The following is a 14842-nucleotide window of genomic DNA, read 5'->3' on the forward strand; positions in this document are numbered from 1 at the left end:
TCAAACTACGGATGCGCGGATAATGACTCAGCAGCGCACGCGTGCTTTTAGGGTAAGTCAGAACCACACCAAGCCTACCTAGGCTACGGCTACGTACCTTACCAAGGTAGATCCATCCTCTGCTTTTGCACGCCTCACATATAGCGCAACTTTACAATGACCTGCTCGAGATTGTCTGGATCGAGTGGGAGACACATTCAAAAACTGCCATGCTTCCCTGCTGGAAACTAACAGGAGCCCGCTCCTGTCACTTTATGCGCGATTGCGTGCATCGCCGCCTTATCCAGGCATGCAGGACGGACCCCAGGCATGGCCACTTGCATCACCCCGCCAATGAATCCTTCTTAGGCACGGGCGAAGGCCTTTGTAGGATCGCAATCGGCGGGGAGGACTATGATATGCCTATATAGGGGTAGATCCTCTGTACTCTCGGATTCAGTGCACCTCCCTCGCACGCCCTTGGCGATAGTCACGACTTGAGGCTCACAATTGGTCTACAGCGTGGCCCATGAACCAGAACAACCGACGGAATCTGAAACGCTCAGCTCCCAAGACTCGCCATGCCTAGAATCGAGGAGATCGATCTCCATCCTTGGGGTTGGGAGACCGACCCCGAGGAGGAGCGGTTCAGGCTATCCACGCTTGACTACCTCACGACAAAGACCTTCACCACCGTGGCGGTGATATTCAAAATAGAAGCATCGCAGAAAGAGTATGTGGCTACCCTCCAAATCCTGTCTACGGTTCATCACATCTAATCCGCGGCACAAAGAATGGTCACGGAATTGTTCAAGGAGAGTATCGCACGAACCCTCAGTCAGGTCAGACACATGATCGGGACCATTGAGAAGGACGCAGATGGCCAGCACTCGATTGTCAGGAAGCGAGGCACGACCATCAAGTTTGTGGTGCAGCATCTGGACGGGCCCGAGGACACGTACCCGTCTTTTGCTGAGATGGAGAAAGCACACTTCACCTCGGATGTTCTGGGGGACGCCGACAAATTAAGCCACCCGCCTATGACATTTGGGCCAAAACCTGAAGCCGATCCCGACAACAGCCCTCCTGTCATGGCTTTCAAGCTCAACTACATCCCCGGCGGCATGATTTTGATGCTTCCCACACACCACTACGCCAATGGTCTCGTCGGCTTCACCTCCTTTATTCACCAGATAGCGGATTGGTGCTATGCTCTCGTCAACAAAACAGATCATCCCCTCTTTGACCCGAGGAATCTCGACCGTACCCTGTTCACCAACCTGGGCTTCGAGACAGCCGAGGCCTCTGAGGAACCAAGCACTGAGACGAGTGGTTCGGCGCCTGCGCCTGGCCGAGCGCTGCCCGTGAGTAGCCCGCCTCGACACAGACGATCTCACTCCTTGCTGTTTCATGTGCCCAAGAGCAAGGCTGCTCAACTCAAGAAACTTGCCACGCCAGCTGACGGGTCGTGGATCACAACTTACAATGCGATTTGCGCCATGATGTGGCGGGTCTTCTCCCGGATCCGCGAACCGCTCTACAACCCCGGCCGTGACTACACACCGATCTTTGGGACGGGTGTCACTCTCATCAAGAAAATCCCCAACATGCCAGAGCGTATGCAGGGCAACATGCAGTTCGACATCAACTCAACTACGTCGCACCTCCCGCAGTTCACGCTGGGCGAGATCATCTCCGATGTGCCCTTGTCCAAGCTCGCGAGCTACATTCGCGAGATGACGGAGAGTGTCACGCCCAAGATGCTGGCGGTCGAGCTGCAAAAGGTAGCACACAAGCGCGGCAAGGAGAACCTGTCCATCAGCGCGGATGCCTTCCCCTTGATGGCCCTGTACATCACAGACTGGCGCAGCTCCAACTTCTGCGACTTTGACTTTGGGTTTGCCAGCCCGACCGCGTATCGGCATGTGTTTGGCACTATCCCTCTGAGTCAATGTGTTGTCTATCCCGCACACCGCGGACCGGCGGGAGACGATGAGGGGATCGAGTTGCAGGTGACCTTTGAGGAAGAGTTGATGGCCGATCTCCTCAACGACCCCGAGTGGAACAGGTACTTTGAGTTTAGGGGTGTCGATACGATGGCGGAGGGCGGGATGAAGCCAAAGCTGTAGTCGACTACACCTGTACGCGATCTACTGACCATCGTTGCCGAACCTCATGCCGGACACCAATGCAACTGTGTTCTATTCAACCAGAGCGCCATCGGGATGCGATTCTGATGAGCGTTCAGAAGTCATCGACGCACCCCTAGCGGTGTATCAACCAGGAGGACCGCACTGCTGTCATCCTGCGGATCGTGCGGACGCTCCATTCTTGTCACCAAGTAGGGCTGCGCCTACGGATCAACTACCTTGCTGTGGGGGCGCAGCATGACATGTTATGACTATCTCGGGGCCTTTCTCGGAAGCAAAAGCGAGAGAGGGGATCGTCGATGCTTTGAATGTGGTAAACTTGGAGTGCACACACCTTTCCATTCCTCCAAAGGCCTATGTATGTCCTTGTAGTCATAGCATGGGGTGATGAGCTTACATGCCCACTGGCTGCAGGAGGGAGGCATCAGCTTGCAAAAAGCCCATGTTTTCATACAATCATGGTTCGATCGACTGTAGCCAGGAATAGCCAATCGCGTCAGCAGTTCGGAGATGCTAAGACCAGAGGGATTCGAAGGATCAGAGCCACGAAACCAAGCAGGATCAAGCAGGTTGGTGGCCTGTCGCTGCACGAATCCATGACAACCCGCATTGCATGTCTGTGCATGCCGATTGCGTCTTTATTGCAAGGCCACGTTAATGCCAAGTCTCCGATTTTTTCCCTCTACCATTCGGCAGTCCCTGGCCTGGTTAGAGCGGTACGGTCCGGCCGAAACCGAGGAGCAGATGAGATCAGTGGCGCCTTTGAAGTTTGGCGGGGTGTCTGCTGCTGGGCCGACTGTCCGATTGTGTACGCTGAGCCCCTGACTCCCAAGTCGGGCTTCATGTTGTTTGTTGAAGTATTCACCTCCAGTTCTGAATCCGCCTCTAACGCCGTTCATATCAGTATCTGAGGTTACAAGCTGCAACAGCCGAGAACGCGAAGGAATCGCAGATGTCATCTCCAAGTACAATCTGCACGCAGCACGCATACCCCACTCACGCTACAGGAACCCCTTATCACACACCAGTGATCAGATGCGCGTTGAGCGGCTAATGCACAACTAGGCAGGATTTCAAGAACTAAACGCATAGTGCAGACTGCAGCGGTGTGGCAGTAGTATAAACATGGAAAGCACGTTGCAAATCTTCTAGAGCGTGGTCTATGCCGCGCAACACGACAAGGAGCGTAAGCAAACAGATCCTAATTATTAGATCGCAGACAGTCGCGTCTCCTGACCCGCTGAGTGCCCACATAACCTGGTAGACCCAAAAAATTTCCTTATCTCCCTTCCTTCCTAGCAGGGCCCCGTCTGAGCATCAAATGTGGAAACAGAGGACGAAATGTATCCCCGCGCGCCTTGCTCACGAACCCCCAACCGATACCCCGCAACCCCTTCATCACTCTTCTTCATCCGAGCTGTTCTTGGACCCTGGACCATCATCTATCCACGGATACAAAGCCACTTCGCAGTACCCCGTGAGCGAGGCCCTCAAGGGAGAATGGCCGCGAGTCTTTCGCACGTACAACGAACGTGCAGATAACATCTCCGGCATTTTTCTCTCCTCTGCCGCTCCACTCAGACACAAAGCGCACCCACACCCCCCGAGAGCCGATCGCCTCTCACACATCTTGATGAACACTTCCAATGGCGCCGCATCCACGTCCCGTAGCGCTTCTGGTCCATCCAGTCTTCCGCCTCGGGGGTTAGCCGCATTTCGAACTTGAGCAGCAATCGACCGAGCATCAGACGCCCCTCGGCGTACGCCAGCTGCTTTTGCCTATGCAGTCGCGCGGACCCATGCTGAATGGCTGCATTACATGGTGTCGGTCGTCCGGGAAGCCGTCTCGTTTGAGGAAGCGCTCGGGAAGGAACTACCTGGTCGTCCAAAGTTGAGCGTCAAGTGGTACGCGGCGTAGTGGTTCACGACCACGAACATCTGGTCCACAAGTTAGCATACCGAAAGACTGAACCGGTAAAAGCAGTTGAAGTCGAGCGAGGGACACATACCCCACTCACAATGGACAGGGCGTTAAGGTTGCGGACGTAGAACTCGGGACCTTGACCATCTCCTAGTCGCGCGACTTGTGGGCGTAAATTTCCTCATATGCCAACTCGGTACGAAGTTTGCATGGCGGCTCGGTGTCACGGCCCCGGAAGTTTGAACTGGGAATGAATCCAGACATTGTAGATGGCGCGGGTTGCAAAGTAGACTACAGTCTGCTTATGTGAGTACCCTTTTGCACGAGGGTTTGCTCTCTCGAGCTCCGAGTAAACTCACATGTACGACGGCACTGATGGCTTTTCTCGGCTTGTGACTTCTAGGAGACTCGCGGCGGACACGAAGTCAACCGACTCCAAGTCGGCCCAGTCAGCAATTATAAGGAACGGCTGAGGGAACTTTAATGTGCTGTTTGGCGGGCCTTGGCTATGTTCACATGCTGTTGGTTCTCCTTGTACACAAGCCAGTCTAATGTATGTTGGTTGTGAAACAGGCCCCATTTTACTAAGCATGCGATGATCTGCCTATGATAAATCTCCGATTTCCTGCTCATGCACCTGCTAGTCAATGAAGTCCCAGTGCGTAGAACCAACACTCTGCCGTAGCCAACACTCTCCACACCAGCTCCTATCCCGCCGATACTAGTTAGAGATATATTTGACACTGTCAAACTCTGTAAACGAAGCAATACGCTGAACTTAGTTTGTTTTCTATTGCCCCCGCCTGGACATCGTGATGGCGTTGATCAAGCCAGTGCTGCCAAAACCGGGATGGATCCCCTCAGAACCGGCCGACACGTCAGAATCCTGATAAATACTTCCTCACATGGTTCCTAAGTCTTCACCAGTGAATTGACAAGACGCGTTGTTCTCGGCATTGATCCTCCTTCAAGTGCCCGCCTGCAAGTCGATCCTCCAGGAATACCTATTTGATGTGACCCCGCCCTTATCAGCAAGTGCCTCCTCCCATGAACTTGGCGAAGTCGTAAGTACTGTCGTAAGTACTTGGTACATGATACTGTGCAGAAGAATGAGGGGATACAAGAGAGCCACCTCTATGCCTATGCATAGAACACAAATAAAAGCATGGATTTCGTATTCTTTTGTCGCCCTTTCCCATTCGATGGTTGCATGGGGGTCCGGGGGAGGGGGGGATTTGCGTGAGCCGTAGGATTCTCATAAGCACACGGGTGCCCATGGGGTGACATTTATTTCTAGAATGCGCACACCATACCGGCACTCGTGTCGACGAAATGTATAGTGACACGTGCACATGACTTGACAATGACTGGAGTTCGTTCTGGCTGTATGCTCATTCGGCCAGACACGATATGGTGACTTCGATCGCACCCACCCAGGTATAGTTGACAGGAAGATGAATGCAATCTTGCCAATGTTTTATCCACCACTATACATGCCGTGTGTCTGTGCGTGCGCGTCGTATGGTAGCTCTCCCCTCTATCAAGGCAGCCACATGGGCACATGCAGTGGTGCTGTGGGGTGAAGATCCATCGTGTCCTCATACCCTGACACATGCCCGCTCATTTTTGGCCTGCGCGTAAAGACGACGAGCATGTCTCTCGTGGCCGGGTACGAGTCGTCTTGCTGGTGCACCGAAGTGACGCTGTGCTTGAACTCGTGATCGACAAAGATGAGCGTGTCGAGGAGGTGCTGGTGGTGCACGCGGCCCCTGATCAGGGTCGGGTTCGTCTCCCACGTCTGGACGCCCGTCTTCTCTTGGTTGTCATGCATAAAAGTGACGGCGCTGTCGGCGCGCATGTTGTGGCTGCCCAGGAAGACGGTCATGGTGTGGTCGGAACCGTCCGAGTGCACGCCCTCGAGGGCTGGCTCGCCGAATATGCCCTGGTTGCGCGCCGTGTGCGTCCGCGCGTTGAACATGATGGTCACCCAGCGCGAGGAGGAATAGTCGAGCCGATCTCGAGGCGGCACTTGGACCCCATGGAAAATGAGCGCCTTGAAGAGCAGAAGGGCCTGGACAACCGTGTTGCCTTGCATGTCTGAGGGCGCTTCGTCAAATGTCCTGGGTACGCCCGAGTCGTGGCGCTTATAGTCCTCCTGAACGGTGAGAGTATAAGGCTGAGACTCGAGGCGGCGTATACTGCGCGTCTCTGGGTCGATGCAGTATCGGCCATAGGTAACGGACCGGTAGTCGAGAGTTGGGTCGGGCCCTGTGAGGTCGCTGATCTGTTGGACCGACTCAAAGTCCTCCTGTCTGGCGCCCAGGCCGGAGAGAATGGGGACCATATCCTCGCCTTTGACAAAGATGTATCTGTTTCGAAGGTATGATGTGCGGAGCGTCATGATGGCCGTGATGGCCTCGTAGAATTTTGGATCATAACGTTGCTCAAGGACATTGAGGATGTGAGGCCCTCGGGAAGAGGATTTTGTGTGTCCGTTGACACCATTTATGCCCTTCATGCCGCGGCCGTTGATTCCGTGTCCATGTACACCGTTGATCCCGTTGACTCCCTTAATGCTATTCATGTTTGGCGTTGCGTGCTGGGCGGATCGCAAGTGTGAAGCGAGATCTGGCATGGAGAGAGGAGTTGGCGTGCGGGCGAGAGAGATCCTTGCAGTATCTGGATTTGTATAAGATGGCGATGCTTCGTTGCTGAGAATGATCAAGACGGAGCATACGTTTGTGCGCCACTTCCTTTGTCAGGTCCTCCCAAAAGGTACACCCACAAAGCACATAGGCTCGCCGAATCGCCGGCCTCAAACGACTGATCAGACCCCAATGACTTTGCTCGTCAGACTCGAAGTCTTGTCTTCTCGCGCTCAAGAGATTGCCCAACGCCCCCGCCCTCCATGACTGCTGCAGGACCCATCTATCAATCTTCGCCAATTCGTAGGAAATGACAGTAGCCTCGATTCCTTGCCGTCAACCCCAAGGAATCCGCCCCGAAAAGCTCGCAGGAGCCATCTCGAGCCATACAAAGTAGCGTACATGTAAAAATTCCTATCTGGGAAGGTCAGAATGAGCACTAGGGCCTGCAGGAGGAAGCATCAAGCTCCATCCCTCACCCCACATCTTGATGGCAAGGGGTTGATCTCGCACCATGACGAGGAGGATGGTGAGCACGGCCAATCGCCTTGCGCATGGAAAGGTCGAGAATCTGCGCGTTCGCGGCACCTGCCTATGCAATGCATGTACCCGACTCGAAGCCAAAAAAACACGCCCCCGTACGCAGGTCGGTATTCATGCGATGCAGCCAGGTGACAGGTCCCTGAGCGTTTGCAAGTGCTCTCATGAGAGAAATGAGAGGTCTCTGTACAAGATTCACTGACAGACAGCGCAGTCTACTCCCGGGTTGCGGCAAGCAGAGTGTTGCAGACGCGTCTTGTTTTACCTACCAGGCAGAGCACGGGGGTTCCACCCACTATAAGATCGAAGAAGCCAAGCTACAGAACCGCGCGTTCTTCGCTCAGAAGTCGCTCGAAGGATAGCTCCTTGTCTTTGTCTTGTATTCTTGACAACTCCATCCGTTGCCTTCCCATTCTTGACACGCAATGGTTGTCTCCAACTCACATCCATACCCCGTTGCGGTGGGCAACCCCAATGGCCATGGGCAACTGGCGCATCGCTCAGATCTGAAGCCTTCTGAATCGCCGAGGTTGTCCATCGCTGGTATGTGGGTTGTGCTGCTGCTGCGTCTCAAAGAGACGACAGCCACTATCAAGGAACGCTACGACAAACGTGCCATTATTGAGAAGGAGATCAATGCTCGCACCGACGACTGGTGCATTGGCATCTTCCAAGACACCTACACTCGCCTCGAGAGCTTGACAGCCGAATTTGAGATGCAGCTGGCGATCACCCAGAACCAGGAACAGGGCCAGAGCCAGACATTGGCGGCCTTCACGCTGAGTCCCTGGCAGATGGAGGAGCGCTACCGTGCTCTTGTCCAGATGCAGTCCTTTCTAGGTTCCTTCTTTGAGCGTGCCAGTCCCTCTTACGACCAAGCAAAGACGCTCTGGTGGTTTGATCCTTCGTACCACCTGTCAGATGGTCTCAACTACGACCGCTACGGCGCGCCGGACGTGCGAGCGCTAGAAGCCCGTCTGCTCAAAGCCCTCGGCCTGGGTAACGAGAAGCTGCCCCTCAAGCTGCTCCTGACATCCAGTGGCGTGGCCGCGTTCACGGTTTTGCAGCAGTTCCTGCTCAGCAACGTCCTACAGGCGGGCGATGTCATTGTCATCTCGCCATACCTATACTTTGAGTGCTTCGAGCTCGTGCGACAGGTCAATCACATCCAGTTCATCAACTCGGAGACTTTCGACGCGGAGGACATCATTGCCACGGCGGAGAGACATAACGCCAAGGCCGTCTACTTGGACCCCATGGCCAACACCATCGGCTTGGAGACGACGGACATCCGTAAGTTCTCGCAGCTCATCTCGGGCAGAGAGGGCTGGGCAGACCGCCACCTGCTGATAGACGGCACGCTCGTCTCGGGCGGCATGGCTGTATTCGACTGGTTCAGTGAGCCTAGCCACCCCAAGGTACTTTACTATGAGAGCGCCCACAAGTACATCCAGATGGGCATGGACATCGTCATGTGTGGATTCCTCGTCTATCCCGAGGAGTACCACGACACCCTGGGCCTGATCCGCCAGGTCACGGGTCTGACGCTCTACACGCGCCAGGCGAATGTCCTCCCGCAGATCGACTACGACATCCATCAGTCGCGGATGCACCATCTCACCTCTAACGCGGAGAAGCTATACCATTTCCTGGACAAGAGGGCTTCCACAATTGCCAGGTTCAATTACCCCCTTCAATGGCGCAAGATGGGCTGGAGTCACGGCGGAAACGTCGTTACCATCCGCCTCTTTGGCGACGACCAGATCAACAAGCGTCCAAGCTTGGACGCGTTCACGAGCCTAGTGTTGCGAGCCTGCGAGGAGGAAGGTGTGGCCATGACCAAGGGTGGCGGCCTGGGATTCTCCGTAACACGCATCTGGCCCTCGACACCGTTCATTCGCAACGAAGACCCATACATGCGAATCTCCGTGGGTGTGGACCCCGAAGAGATCGAGCCTGTCGGCAGGGCCATCATAAAGGGGCTTGAGAGGCACTACCACGCGACGCGGTCTGTTATGGCGCAGTGGAAGCTGAGGGAGAATGGCATCATCAAGGCACCAATTGGGGCTACCAATGGAGGCGCAAACGGTGCATCCCACAACGGCGCACGAAAGGGGTCGCATACCGGCGTGCCCAAGCCCATTCAGGCGTCAGACTCACACTGCAACGGTCTTCTCTCAAAGATCAAAGCGCTGGATGGCCCAGCAGATGGTGAACCGGACAATGGTCTTCTCAAATCGTACAGGTAGCCTCCATGTAGTCGATTTAATAATTCAGGGCTAGTCTTTTTTTTTTTCGAAAGGAGATGTTGCCAAAAGGAAACAGGGAACTGAAGACATTAGCAAGTACACGCAAGTTTCACTCCCGCCGAATCACCCACTTCACTTCAACCAACCATTGAACGAACTTGTGCCAAGCTTCGTACAGAACTGTGGAAATGTACCAAACATTGTGACCACACAGTTTCTGATGAGCCAGAAGCTATCGACCTTTGGCACAAACGGGCAACAATGCGCTCAAGCGACCAAAGCCTGCGGGTGCTTCTGCTCCGTGAACATAAAAATAACAAATCGCGACGCTTATTCATGAGCCACAGGTATACAGGGCTTTTGGTGCACATGATATGATCCGGTCTGGCGTGACATCCATAGCGACTAAGGCCATTGGGGATGGGAGAACCTTGAAGCAGACTTGGCTGTCGTCGTCCAAGTCCTCAGACATGCCCACATCCACCAAGCACCACTCCTCTGGGTTGATGAAGAGTCCTGGGATAGGGTTGAGAGACAACTCCGCGTAGGGTCCATAGGGTCATTCCGCTAGCCACCCCGAGGCGTGGCTGTGGGGGATGTTGGAGGGAAATTGAGGCTCTGGCGCACGTTGAGACACGCCATGATGTACTTTGTGACGTGGGCGTATGCAGGCAGCGCATGGCAACTGTGTTCTGAACTGCCTGCGGACAGTAATTTCCAAGTTGTTTCAGCGTCGGAAAGTTTCTCCGGTTATCCGCCCGACCATGGTCAGGCGCATAGTGACCCAAGTCGACGACAGATAGAACTGGCGACAAGTGTGCTCCAGGTGTGGAATTGGCCTGTCGCCAGACAATAGAAGTAAGATCGTAAGGGTTTCTTTCTGTACAGTACCAAGTAGCAAGGTACGCTCTGGCTTGGAAAGCAGCACATGCGATCCAGGGCGCATTCCGTACTCGTATACGGATATAGAAGCTGCAATACGGCCAATTCATGCAGTGTCTTGCGAGGTTCCGAACAGATGCCTGGTGTCTGTGCACGCAACGACTGGTAGAACATAATGGCCAAAGCTTCAGGTGTCAGAAACCACTACCACATCCAATCAATTGGCATTCATTGAAAGAAGGACGGCCCACGCCTTCGTTCCGTAGCTGATGAAGGGAGCGATAGCTCGGGCAGCCGTTGTGATCGCTCTGGATGCTTGGCTTCCATCTCCGTTTGAACTTATAGTTATCGACATATGAGGGCTGACGCTCTCGAAGCACGCGGGTTTCCTATCGTCCAAGCCGAATTGGCGATCTCGGTTCATCAAGTCTTCCGGCAGGTTCAGTACGGATCTTTCACGACGTGAGCAGTCGATGTCGAAACATCCTGTTCGAATGACCAGTTATCCCCACGGAGAGAGATTCGAGGACCTCGTCCCCGATGCCATGGTAATGCACCTGCAGAGGTAACCAGGCAGGATCAGCGTGACTTGGTACGTGATTGCGGCTACATCCGTGGACTGTAGATGCGTTGATGTACTTTCTCCATAGCACGCGTGCGGGACGGGGTGATGTCGGAGGATTCGTGACCCGTAATTAGCCGCGTTGAGCCCCAATCAGATGCGTTGAAGCTTGTTTCTCATCTTCGCGACAGAAAACTACCCCTGACGCGCCCAATCAAGGGCCGGAAGCGGCAGTCATCGGGCCAACAGCTGTAGGGTAGCGCACGCTGCACAGCCAGGCCAGGCCAGGCGGCAGGCAGGCAATCGACAAGCGAGCAACCTCCCGACACTCCTATTGCTGTCGCATTCTGGCCACGTCCCTCGGCCATGTGCGTTTGCCTGTCTTCATCTTTCTCCCTTCGCGCACATTCTTGACCACGGGTCATGTCGGTCGTTCCCGAGCGCAAATAGCTGACCTAGCCCAAGCCAGTTGAGCGAATACTACCACCACCACCGAGCGGCCACGACGACCACAACCCTGGTCCCCAGTGCTAGGCTGGCCTGCCCCAGCCATCCCAGCCCAATCTGTCTAGACGAGATCAATTGTCGTCTGGATCGCATTTCGAAACCTGCCGCGTATTTTCGACAATCGCACCATAATATACACGACACATCGCTTCGGTCATGCAGTCGCAACCTGGGTCCCAGAGGGGGTTCCAGCGTCGGTCGCCAGGCGCGGAGCCTGGCCCACCGCCAAACGTCCCTGTGCGCTCGATCTCACCGGGCACGCAAGGACGACCGCAGCAAGGAAGCGTCTCACGATCGAGCCAAAGCAGTTCCAGGAGGGTCAACCGAGAGGTGAGTCGACGTGATGCGGATAGAGCAACAGAGCTAATACGGGGCATCAGAACTCGGGCAGCGGATCAAACATGCCGCTCTCGCAGATCGAAAAGAGCGTGACCCATCTCCTCGTCGCCACGAAGCAGCTTCTCGAGACGTTGACGCAATGGTCGAGGGGGCAGGCAACCGATACACAGGTATCCGACGTCTATGTACGTTTGGGTTACGAGTTCAACATGGCGTGCCGAGCCTTCTCAGCCATCAACGTTGACGTATCCGACCTCGGCAACGTGCCTGATTCCCTGCGACACATACTCGAAGCGACGCTCAGCCAAGAAGCGAGCTCAGAGAACCTGGAGAATTACTTGCCCAGGATACGGGACATTATCATCAACCTTCTCCATGGCCTCAAGCGCAAACAACACAAACTCCGCCAGAAGCAGTTCAGAGACCGGGACGGCAACCCGATACCCGAGAGAACCACGAGCGTGAGCACCGTGGGGAGCGGAAACAGTGGCCTGACGAACCTGTTGGAAGAGGGTATAGAAAATGGGTACAAGCCCGACGCACCGCGAAGTGATTCACTTGCCGCGCAAAGGAATCCCTCGCCTACGAGGCGCTTCCCCTCACAGCGAGAACAGTCTTTGAACTCCATTTCTTCCGAACAGTCCACACTGTCGAGCAACACGATGCAGAATATACCAGTGCTGCCACCATACCCTGGGGATGAGTCGATGCCATCCCTACCTTCAGCGGGGAAGAGCGAAGTCCACGTCGACTCGTTTCCCCCGCCACCGCCGCCACCACCTGACAACCAGTCCAGCGCGCTGGCGGCACTTCAAAAGGGTGGCGACCTCGAGCGCCGAGCATCTCGACGCTACTCGCAATACCAGATATCCAAGCATCTGGGCGGCTCGGTCAACGGCGTCCCCATCCTGGCGCAGAATGGTCCGGTACCCAATCGGGGCAAGAAGGAAGCACGAGAATCACTGCGAGCTGTGCAAAAGAGGGAATCTGTCCGCCACAGTAGGCATACTTCCACACAATCCCGAGCCGCGGCGCAAGATACTGCGCCCGCTCGTGTTCCCAGTCGTGTGTCCGAAGAGGCCGCGCAAGGAGAAGAAAGCACGTCTGTTTCGGAGAGTCCGGAGGTGCAAACACCAGAGGACAAATACGCCCCAAGCGCCACCCTGGCAGGTCCCTTGCCTGACGCACCAGAATTCGTCAGCCGACAAGATTCGCTGCCAGATGCCAATGCCACAGCGACGACCCCCAAGGCCGACGAACCGCCCAAGATCGAAGAGAAGTCCCTGCCACCACCGCCGCGCGAGTCCAAGCCAAGCGAGTCGTACTTCCAGGTCTCGCCGCCTCCGACGCCCACTCAAGACTTGACGCTATTCTTGCAGTACAAATCCAAGGTCAAAAAGTTTGTCCTGCCAGAGGGACGCGAGGAGCTCACCATTGGCCGGTTGCAGCTCGCATTCATTGAGAAGTTCTCGTGGAGCACACAACAGAATGGCACCGACCTCCCGGAAATCTATATCCAGGATCCAGTATCGGGGGTCAGGCATGAGCTCGAAGACCTGACAGACGTCAAAGACCGCACAGTCTTGGTGCTCAACGTGGAGCCTCTGGATGAAATCAAGCGCCATATCGACGAGGGCATGTCTTCTCTGGCCAAGATTGTGCAGGAAGTCAAGCAGAATGTGGACGACCAGGGCGCCACCCTCCAGCAGGTGTCAGACCGCCAGCAGGAAACATCCAAAGAGCTGGCGAACCTGGCAACCAACCCACCGGTCACGGCTAGCTCCCCCGGGCCATCCAGGCCTGCGTTCGGCAGCGGGCGCAAGCTCAACCATGGCCAGGCGGGCGAGTTGCAAAGCCTGCGACGCGATCTCGCTGTCCTCCGCCAGACGTACTCCAACTTCCAGTCCGATGTCCAGACTTCCATGTCCAGCCTTCGACAAAAGGCTGCCGATGTCAAGACTGTGGCTGCCAAGGCTGTCGTTCCGGATATAGATGGCGATGCTGGATACTCCTACGTCAAGGAGGGCCGTCAACACCTCAACACCGACTCGGACCATCTCGTCGGCAAGGTCGACGATCTTCAAGATCTTGTAGAGGACTTGCGCAAAGACGTCGTCCACCGTGGCGTGCGGCCCCTGCCTCGCCAGCTGGAGAACGTTTCCAAGGATATTTCTGGTCTGACCAAGGAACTCAAGAGGATGGAGGACTATCTCACGCAAGAGAAGCCCATCTGGACTAAGATCTGGGAGAAGGAACTCGAGGACGTTTGCCAAGGTCGCGACGAGCTTCGCGTTATGGAGGAACTGCTCGTCGATCTTCGCGACGACCTCGAAAAGGCTACCGAGACATTCGTCTTGGTCGAGCAAGCCACCAAGGAACAGATGAAAGATGCTGGCACGGGTGCCAGCGCCGGCACGGCGAGACAGTTCTCCAAGGGCCTGGAGAATCTGGGCAACAGTCTTGACCCGAACGCGGCCAAGGAGGGCGTTCTTGGCGAGGTACGCGCTCTCCAGCCTAATCACGAGAACCGTCTAGAAGCCATTGAACGTGCCGAGAAACTGCGACAAAAGGAACTCGCTGGCCGTCGAGGCAACAAGTTGCACCAGGAGATCCATGCCTTCGTCCAGGAAGGTCGTTTGAAGAAGAGCGGCGGATTCGAGGAGATTGAACGCGCAAGGCAGATCAAGGAAGACAAGATCCGAAGAGAGGTGTGGGATCGAATGAACGGTCTCCTTCCCGAGGAGGGCGAAGAGTTTGAAGAGGGTGAATATGAGGAATATGAGGAGGAGGATGAGCTGGAAGGTGGACAAGAGCGGGAGGAAGAGCACGAGCAGGGTCAAGATCGCGCATCTGGCGAGCAGACCGCAAGGCCAGCGAGCGGCGACAGCGGTAATGGTAAAGACGAGACGACAACGGCCAAGCAGGATGGATGAAACGAGGCTACGAAATGAGACAAGACACCCTTTCGGAAGGGCATACTATTCTTCGAATAGGGAGGCCTCGTTGAAGGGCGACGGCGGATATAGAAGGGTTCTGTACCTACTCACCCAACGAGACATATTTTACAT

At 55.3% G+C, this 14842-nt stretch overlaps 4 protein-coding genes across 4 annotated transcripts; 3 read left to right on the forward strand and 1 right to left on the reverse strand.

Annotated features, from left to right (window-relative positions):
* Nucleotides 1–560: 560 nt before the first annotated feature.
* On the forward strand, nt 561–2108 carry J7T54_001495 (uncharacterized protein; the record flags this gene model as incomplete). The annotated part of the gene is made up of 2 exons (XM_051506378.1): nt 561–712; nt 773–2108. The coding sequence occupies 2 exons, from the start codon at nt 561–563 to the stop codon at nt 2106–2108; spliced, it is 1488 nt and encodes a 495-aa protein (XP_051362388.1).
* Nucleotides 2109–5590: 3482 nt separating this feature from the next.
* J7T54_001496 (uncharacterized protein) lies at nt 5591–6634 on the reverse strand (the record flags this gene model as incomplete). Its single annotated transcript, XM_051506379.1, has 1 exon — nt 5591–6634. One exon carries the CDS (start codon nt 6632–6634, stop codon nt 5591–5593), a length of 1044 nt encoding a protein of 347 aa, XP_051362389.1.
* Nucleotides 6635–7660: 1026 nt separating this feature from the next.
* Nucleotides 7661–9484, forward strand: J7T54_001497 (uncharacterized protein; the record flags this gene model as incomplete). Its single annotated transcript, XM_051506380.1, has 1 exon — nt 7661–9484. One exon carries the CDS (start codon nt 7661–7663, stop codon nt 9482–9484), a length of 1824 nt encoding a protein of 607 aa, XP_051362390.1.
* Nucleotides 9485–11591: 2107 nt separating this feature from the next.
* Nucleotides 11592–14707, forward strand: J7T54_001498 (Bud site selection protein-like protein; the record flags this gene model as incomplete). Its single annotated transcript, XM_051506381.1, has 2 exons — nt 11592–11765; nt 11816–14707. The coding sequence occupies 2 exons, from the start codon at nt 11592–11594 to the stop codon at nt 14705–14707; spliced, it is 3066 nt and encodes a 1021-aa protein (XP_051362391.1).
* Nucleotides 14708–14842: the final 135 nt, after the last annotated feature.

The sequence above is a fragment of the Emericellopsis cladophorae genome, assembly GCF_022114955.1.
Source record: "Emericellopsis cladophorae strain MUM 19.33 chromosome Unknown NODE_21_length_315015_cov_118_186755, whole genome shotgun sequence".
Classification (NCBI taxonomy): Eukaryota; Fungi; Ascomycota; class Sordariomycetes; order Hypocreales; family Bionectriaceae; genus Emericellopsis; species Emericellopsis cladophorae.